This window comes from Henckelia pumila, chromosome 3 (assembly GCF_033568475.1).
Source record: "Henckelia pumila isolate YLH828 chromosome 3, ASM3356847v2, whole genome shotgun sequence".
NCBI lineage: Eukaryota > Viridiplantae > Streptophyta > Magnoliopsida > Lamiales > Gesneriaceae > Henckelia > Henckelia pumila.
Window position 1 is genome coordinate 178,603,510 of NC_133122.1, and position 9,218 is coordinate 178,612,727.

The 9,218-nt window shown below is 32.8% G+C and overlaps 1 protein-coding gene across 2 annotated transcripts in view; it reads right to left on the minus strand.

The window, feature by feature from the left end:
- LOC140887517 (WRKY transcription factor 6-like) overlaps positions 1-8,855 on the minus strand; it is a 40,488-nt gene extending 31,633 nt beyond the window's left edge. The window contains exons 1-5 of one of the 2 annotated variants that reach the window (XR_012151912.1): positions 8,395-8,855; positions 8,132-8,236; positions 7,552-8,007; positions 6,816-6,929; positions 5,902-6,728 (exon numbers count right to left, since the gene is read on the minus strand). Coding sequence is in view for 1 of the 2 variants with exons in the window: in XM_073294783.1 (XP_073150884.1) it covers positions 6,054-6,728; positions 6,816-6,929; positions 7,552-8,007; positions 8,132-8,236; positions 8,395-8,763 (1,719 nt within the window). In the remaining variant the exon portion in view is untranslated. Of the gene's footprint in view, positions 1-5,840; positions 6,729-6,815; positions 6,930-7,551; positions 8,008-8,131; positions 8,237-8,394 lie in introns of those variants that run through there. The other variant, XM_073294783.1, reaches the window with a different exon arrangement.
- Positions 8,856-9,218: the final 363 nt, after the last annotated feature.

Below are 9,218 nucleotides of genomic sequence, written 5' to 3' on the forward strand. Positions count from 1 at the left end.
ATCAAAGTAAATAAACGCAGCCTTAGAATACTAGCTTGAGGTAGTCATAGCATGAAATATTCCCAATTTCCTGTGCCATGCACCATGGATGCAGTAAAAAGTAAATATAATTTTTATAAGTTGTTTATGGAAATATATTTTAAAATAATAATAATAATAATAATAATAATTCAGCATTCCAAAATTTTATTGTGTTGGATCTAAGGTCTTCTCAGTGCAACACTAACTTCAAAATTGTATAATTTCTATACTAAATATAAAATTCATCTACAACTCATCAATTTTAAGCTTTACACTAACAGATATATTCTTAAAATATTCATCATTATTTATTTACAATAAATAATTTATTTCGCAAAATATTGATTACCATTTTAAATAAAATATCACTACATTAATTTTTTCTTTAGTTAATTTCTATTGAAAATTGATTAAAATAATTACTTATCTTAAATTTCTTATTCAATTTTTTAAAAATATTTATTTTAAAATTTAAATATTAAATTGAAATGTATAATAATTTTTTATATAGTTTATATAATATTTCAACTAATTGAAAGTTTATTTTTTAAGCAATTACAAATATACAGTTATGAAACAATAATTAATTTAAATATTTATTAAATAAATTTAATTTAAATAAAAGGCTAAATTTACAGAATAATAAAGTGGCATAACAATAATTATAATAATTATTATTAAAATTAAAATTCATTACATTAACAATTACAATAATTAAATAAATAAAAAATTAATAAAACAAAGCCATAACAATTATAATTAATAAATGAAATAAAAAACGAAACCTAACTTCAATATACTAGATAGTGCTGTTACAGTACTATTGCACCAACCTAGCACAGAGTTGGAGAAAAAAAACCCAACATTATTTGAGCGTTTCACGTTATATAGTGTTGGGTTGGAGATGTTCTAACATTAATGTATAATTTTCTTGACACATTGTCCCAAAATATTATTCCAATATTGATAGAACCCATTATGTATTTTTAGTGAAAGTAGATATCATATCGTCTGAAAAGTTTTGGGAGTTGTGTATATAGATTTGCATAATCTTGGACTCCTTTGAGCTAGCTTTTGCATTTTCAGCGGTTGAATTAGATTCAAGTTCATAATCTTAACATGATATCGGATCTCAGATCTACCGTTTCATGTTGGACTACCCTAATAGACCAACTATTTAAGTCTTGTAAATTTCACGCTCCAAATGTTATTCTTGGGCTTTAAAGAGTGTGTTAAATATCCTACATCGACTCATGTTAAATCTTTGAGAGTTGTATATATGGATTTTGATAATTCTCTACCATTAAGCTAAATTTTGGGGATTTCGTAAAGAGGATGGAATTGATTGAAATCCACACATTTTGAAGGATCCGACAACAATCTAAGGTACGTAGTGTGTGGTTTTTGTTAATGATTTCTATTAGTTATGAACTTATGTTAACAATCTATCAACAATAATAGTTTAAAAAAATTGTCATTAATTATACTATGAAACTCACGTTTATGTTTGGTATGGTTGAGAAAATAACTATAGATTATGAAATGGGATTGATATATGATGAATTTTCATGAAATTTCATTCAACTAAATTAAGTGTGTTTGGAATCATGAAATTAGACTGAATGTGATGAGATTTGGAATTGAAAATAGTATTTTAGTGTTTGGCAAAATAGGATTCTGTTGGATAGTGTGTGCAGAGGGTGGGAGGGTACACACTTTAAAAATTTTATGCTTTAACGTGATAAGGTTAAGCAAATGTTAGTTTACTTAATCGATTTATCAGCTTCCTAGATTAATAAGAGCTACTAAAATAGTGCGAAAAACGACTCTCATTAAACTAGGTGGCAATAGTGAAAATATGATGTGATGCAATAATGTAGATGAGCACAGAATTGTTTAATTTATGGATGTTCAGAGATCAATCTCCTACGTCACCCTTTTTTCCTCACGGGAAGGATATACTAGAAGATTTTGGCTATTACAATATCTTGTATTACACCCGATCCAAGTTAGGACTTATTACTGCCTAAAATAGAACTCCTAGATGTACAATGATAAGATTCCTAAGTTCTTATCAAACTTCTTCGGTAGATGATGAATGACAAAGCTTCTAAAAGCTTAGAATCTCAAATCCTTGGAATGTAGTAAGTGTTTTTGAAACAACAGCTTGGATTTGAGTAACCCATGGAAGGATCTCATAGAAGATCAGACGTGCTTCTGTTTAAGTGAAGGGTTGAATAAGCAATAAGTTGTTGGAGAGGTATTGAGTGCTCGTCTATTTCAGATAATACGATAGTGTCTCTTACTTCTGCTTCATATAAATCGAGTACATATATCTCGATTTTCAACGTCTCTATCCCTTTGTGTCAACGGTAAGAAACATCTTTTCAGACAGATATACACCAGACAATATTTCTCTTTTTGTGGAGTGAAGTCTGTTCGTCTTCAAAATATCTGTACTTGAGGTTTCCTTAATGTTCATTCAATATGTATTCATAATAAATGTTATTAACGGCCTTTCGAGCTTTGTCAGGCGGCTCCTTAAATGCTTTGTCCTTTCGCATTTAAGTTGTCTTGTCAAATATTCGTTACAAATTTTTTGTGTCTTATGAAATCGGTAGACGATCTTGAAACTTGTATCTTGGTTGACATCAATTGATCTGATAATAAGTATCAGACGATATCTTCAAGTCGGTTGAAGTCTGAGGACCAGTGAGTCGGCTGATATCTGAGATCGGCTGGTCCTCCATTGAGTTGGCTGATATCTGAGAATCAGTTGATATCCAAGAGTTCGGTTGATATCTGTAAGTCAGTTGATATCTTTCAGTCGGTTGACATGTTTAGATCGGTTGACATCTTTCGCTAGACGTTTTTCTTGCTTATACATATGAATGGCGGTCATACTAACAATGATATATTGTTTTGTTATCACCAAAAGTCAGATTCAACATATTCAAATGCAAGATTGGTATTCGATGAGATTTTATTTAACTAAGTGAAATCCTAACAAATTAATTTGGTTGGATTCCATGAGATTTGAGTTTATAAAAACAATAAATTAATTTTTTTTGAATAATAAATGTATATACTTATAAATTTTAAGTTTTCATCAATTTTTTGTTTACAAAATATCATTTATCCAAAATATATATGCTACTAAATTATAAAATATATTTTAACTTTTTGTCAAATACTAAAATGAATTTCAATTTCATCCATGGATTTAAAATTCAATTCCAATTCAAAATCCAATCTAATTCCAAATTTTATTTTTTAGACATCCAAACACTGTTATCATGTTAATATTATGAAATTGATCGAATTTCGTGTGATTTAATAGGATTTGAGTTTTAGAAATTATAATAAATTTTTTAAAAATTATATTTATGTAATTTAGTCATAAACTTCAAGTTTTCTTTGCGAATTTTACAAATTAATATCATTTATATAAAGAATTATATTATCAATTCACACTATTATGATATTATTTGAGAGAGCTTCTAAAAAGTACTTCTAAATTTTTTCTTAACAAAATTTCAAAATGTGTTCTCCCAAACACTACCTATATTTTAAATTCTTATCAATCATCAAAATGTAATTTCAATTCGATTCCGATTCTAATTTTTATAAATCTAAAGACACTGAAAATTTGATTTGATGCGTCAGAATTTTGCGGCGTTCAATTGAATGAGAGTCGAAGTGGGCTGTAAACGAGCCGTTTAAACGAAAAACTCCTTGGGCTTGTTTGGTTCTGATTTTGATATATATATATATATATATTCAAATGATCCAAAATATTTGCCCAAATCTCAAAACCAGAACCAAACAAGCCCAAGGAGTTTTTCGTTTAAACGGTTCGTTTACAGCCCACTTCGACTCTCATTCAACGCTGCAAAATTCTGACCCAAGGAGATTTGGGCAAATATTTTGGATCATTTGAATGTGTATATATATATATATATATATATATATATTTTTAGATGTCCAACCATGTTTTTCCATTTGGTCTGCGACCACTAAAATCCGGTAGTAGTTTTAGTGATGCGAAAAAAAAAAAAAACCATTAAAACCCTCTACTGGGTTTTAGTAGTCGCGGACCAAGTGAAAAAACATGGTTGGACAACTGAAAATTTCTCATATATATATATTGATTTTATTTAGAAAACATCAAAATTACCATTGGAATAATATACATTTAAAATATAGAATAATGTTTTGGATAAAAAGGAATGAATTATCAAACACAAACAAGGCCTCATCATGATCAGTAATGAGGCCTTTTTTTTGTCTGTTTCTATAATTTTTATTTTTATATGACATTATATTACCTTTCTTTCTCGAAGCAATCTTATTCATAATTGTGGGCCAAAAGGCTAGAAAACAAATTCAAATGACACGACAAATAAAAAAATCTTCTTCATGGACTCCTTTCTTGACTTTGGGATGAATATGACCTCAAAAGAATGGCAACCATAAACAATACGACGAATTTAGCAAGTGAAGAGACAAACAGAAATCCTTGTTTTTTTAAGAAAAGAATAAATCTTCAAATTTTTTGTTGAAATTAAAACTTTGTCCGCGTTTGAAAAATCTTCTTAATTTTTTCAAATGTAATAAAAAATTAATCTAAGAAATTGCCTCAACTGATTTTCATCTCATTTTACGCTATTAATTTTGTCTTTAAGCATAAATAATACAAAGAGGCGAGAGCGTTGACAAGTAAAGAGAAAAGACTCATCCGGCTCCGATGGGATGCCTCAATTTATGAAGTAAGTGAGCACTTGATTTTGATTATTCATATCAATATTTTATTGGACTAATATGGTTTTGCATGCTACTGTGTTAATTAAAGGTTTATCTAGTGGAAACCGAAAGATAACGACTACAAATTTCACGTAATAAAAAAAATGAAAGAAGACTTTTTCGGTCTCAATGGGATGTCTTAATTAATGGAGCAAGTGAGCACTTGAGTTCGATTATCCTTATCAACACCTTATTAGACTAGCATGTTAGTCGATTTATCTAACCAGCGCAGTTTGCATGCTACTGCGGTAATTTAAGATTTATCTAGTGCATATCGAAAAATAACGATTACAATTTTCCACATCATTAAAAAAAAAAAAAACTTTTCCGAATCCATACAAAAAGAAACACTCTCTTCTCCATTATTTTTCTATAGAGTCCATTATTTTTCTATAGAGTCCATGTCTACATTGAATAACAATTTGGCTTTCAATAACGGTAATTTATAATTCAGTCTCCAAATCTAAACTTAAATTGGTAATCAGTCTCTGTCAGAAAAAAACTTTGTTTAAACTCCCTGGGCCCACATGTTTTGTTTCGGATGAAATTTAGTACAAAACATGAAAAATATGGTACAAATACATGATATTTGAGTATCAAATGTGTTAGATCTAGTATAAATATATGATTTTCGAGTACTAAAAAATATTGATATTAATAACAAATTTATCTTATTTGGATGAAAATCGGTACAAAACATTGAAAATATGGTACGCATATGTGATTTTTGATTACCCAATGTGTTAGATCTGATACAAATATATGATTTTTGAGTACTCAAACTATGTTGCAAGTTCACATTAATAAAGATGTTTAGATTTTATACTCAAAATTGTATTTTTTTACTCGATTTTGAACAATTAGTGCTCAAATATCTTGTATTTATACCATATTTTCAATGTTTTGTACTTAATTTTATTCGAAAAAAATAATGTGGGTCCAGAGAGTGCAAACAAATTTTTTCTGACAAGGGACTGATTCTTAATTTGTTTTTGGATTTAGGGACTGAACACCAATTCACCCTTTCAATAATTATTCGAAACATGAAACAAAGAATATTGTATTATATGATTATACCTATCTATCTGTAAAAAAAAACAAAACAAAATCCAAAAAAAAAAAAAGAAAAGGAAAAAAATAAAATAAAATAAAATAAAACCCTAAAAAAAAATTCAAAAAATATATAAGAAGATGAAGTGTTTATTTCAAAACTCCAGTGCTCTGAATCATCAGTTGACTGGAAAATTACCCGATGAGCTGATTTTGTTGTTGCCGTTGCCATTAGTATCGGCATTAATGCTACTCCCATTTTCTTGATACGGGCCGCCGATAATCGAAGAAATGGCAGCAGCCAATGCAGCAGTGAAATTCGGATCATTTGCGATAGCATTTACACTCTCTGTCAACTGTGTTTGCTGCCCTTGATGCGGCATCACTTGAAGCGAAGAAGAAATTTGATGAGCCCCTTCAAGATCTTGCGACATTTGTAGGCCCGAAAACTTGGACTGGTTGTATAAAGCTTGGCCTAATATTTGTGGCAGAAGTGAAGCAGCCGGATTCCCATTTCCAGCCATGTTCTGAGGTGGACTTGGAAATGGGATCGAGAATTGGTTCGAAGGCGTCCTTGGGAATGGATTAGGGGATTGTGTGAGGTCTAATGTAACCGTCGGAAAGGGCGCGGATGCAGATATAGTTGCCATGTTCGAGGAGCAAGGAAGGAGAGTTCTTGCCAAAAAATTCGGGTTTATCAAGCCATCGGCACTAGGCATTGAACCCGAGAGTAGCATTCTTGCTGCTGATGATGTTGTTGAGGCCATAGCCATCGCGGCCGGTGGCAACGGGTGGTTGTGGTTGCCTTCATATGTTGTAATCAGGATACTTCTATCATCCGCGCATCTTTGGACCTAGAAGCATGTCATGGAACATGAAATGAGACCAAGGATACACAGGAACAAATCTTATTTAAAGGGAGATGAAGAAGCAAGCATTACTTGTTTTCGTACAGGGCAACCTGCGGCCATGGTGCAACGATAGTATGCTCGAGGGCAGGGGTTTCCCTTGGCCATTTTCTGCCCGTATTTTCGCCATTGACATCCATCAGTGATCTACTCAAACATTCAAACCAAAAAACCATTTTACTATATGCAATTTAAAATGACAAAAACAAACAGAAATGGAAATCAATCTTTATCCGAGAGAAGTCGAATGAATGAACAGAACGCGTGATGAGGCGTTGTCTTACAATCTAATAGAACTATGTAGTTTGGGATTCAATTATTAAGTCATAGTCGTCATGTATTACATATATGCAGTGGTACTTAAGGCAGCTGATTCAAGTTTGCTAATGAACAAAGTCTTGCCAGAACGCGTGATTAGGCGCGGTCCTGGACCATCTTAGGCAGCGTTTTATTGAATGTGAAAGATAAGTTTGGGATGCTGACAAATTTTGATTCGGACACATCTTGATGATAATTAAAATCATTGAATTTTACGCTAGACTACATTGTCAATCATCCCAAAGGTCAAGTTTATGAATTCTTTACGATTTATATGAGCAGAGGACTCATGTGTAAGCCGGATGTTGGATCACGGAAGCTCGGCGTGTCAGCGAAAATTCGAAATAGTGGGAAGTGAGATATACTAATTTTTATGTTTCAACAGATTTTGCCAGCCTGATATAGATTCTAGAAAGACACTATTATTGAATCGAGTGTTGCATATACATACCATAGGAGCCTCGGATCGAGCCCGGACTGAAACACGAGCCTTCCTCATAGTAGCCTCGGTAGCTTGATCGACACTTTTAGGGGAGGGGGTTAGCCTAGCAACCTTGTTCTCAACACTTTGATCCTCTCCTCCTCCTCCTCCTCCTCCTCCCATTTCCTTATCACTCTCCGGCGGAGGATCGCGGCCGATCCTCCCCTCGGATGACGACAAGGATGCCTCGTACGTGTCGTTGGTGACCGCCAACCCGAGATCCATGAACTGTCTAGGCACCATCAGTCCATTCCCATTCTTGTGTTCCTCTGTAGAACCTCCGTTGTGATCAATTGGCTTTTGTTGCATAAGTGTAATCATTTGCATCTGAAGGCCATTGTAATTGTTTGTCACTTGATTTAACATGTCCTTCAACCGGAGATTCTCCGAATTCATTCTTTCTAGCTTGGCTTGTAGAACTGTCACCTGTTGCCAGAGTGACAGAATCAAGTGTTTCATTGTAACGATCGATATTCAAAGATTCGACGACCAAAAAAATCATAAATTTTGTGCCATAGATATCATTATTTTCAGATTTTTGGTCTCATACCTCACTGGTTTTAGCTTTCTTGTCCTCCGAGTTGGGAGATATACCATCGTCCACTATAGACTCGTCACTGCCAGTATTCCCAGCAGTAAGAAGATGCAAACCAGTCTGTGTAATAAATTCAAAACAAATCAATAACTGATCAAAAAAACCAATAATTCAGCACCATAAAAACGAGTTCGAATCGTCAAACGACAAAAAAAAAAAAAAAAAAACAAAGCATACACTTTGTACCAAAAAAACTGTTTATTTTTCTTCCAACATACGTTAACGTTGAAATCCAAGACTCTATTGTTCTCCTCTCGAACAAGACGATCATCCGCTGATGCGGCGGCGGCGCAGCCTTTCTTGTCGGAAAAGAAATCCATCTCATCAATGATCTTCCTCTTCCCTTCCCGACTATCATGATGATGATGATCGGCGCATGAGTTAAGATTTACAGGGAACTGGATAGTGGTGGGATGCGGCGGAGACGACGAATGGCCCCGGTCCATGAATGACGATGAAGAAGAAGAAGAAGAAAAAGAGTGTGTGTTGTGATGCAAGAAATGGTGGTGATGGGTTTTGTTGGGTTGAAGGAAAGGATACAAAGAAAGGTGATCTGGATCAAAGGAGAGTCCACTTCCTTTGGCCATAATATATAACAAGCAAGAAAGAAAGAAAGAAAGAACAAATGGCAAGTGTAGCTAGTGAGATGAGAGGTAGCAAATGACTCGCCTACAAATTTGGAAGAATGGGACTATACAACCAAGACCAAATATAAAGAGGGAGAAAGGTTGAATCTTTTACATATTTGATTGATTTTTTTCATATCTTGTACTTGCACATTTTACATTTGGTCAAGCTATATATTTTCTTTCTTTCTTTAGTATGTATGTACGTGTATCCTAATCCTAACAACAAAATATAACATTTATCTTTCCTACTCTTTTTGTCTTTCTCTTTTTTAATAAGGCTGGCTCGGGACGTGCGGCTGTTGTCGTTTGAAATCTTTTCAGTTTTACATTTAATGAATAGATAGATTTTTAATTAGAGTTCATTTATATTAATATTCATATCACTTTTGTGCCTGATGTGGTGAATGGTGATT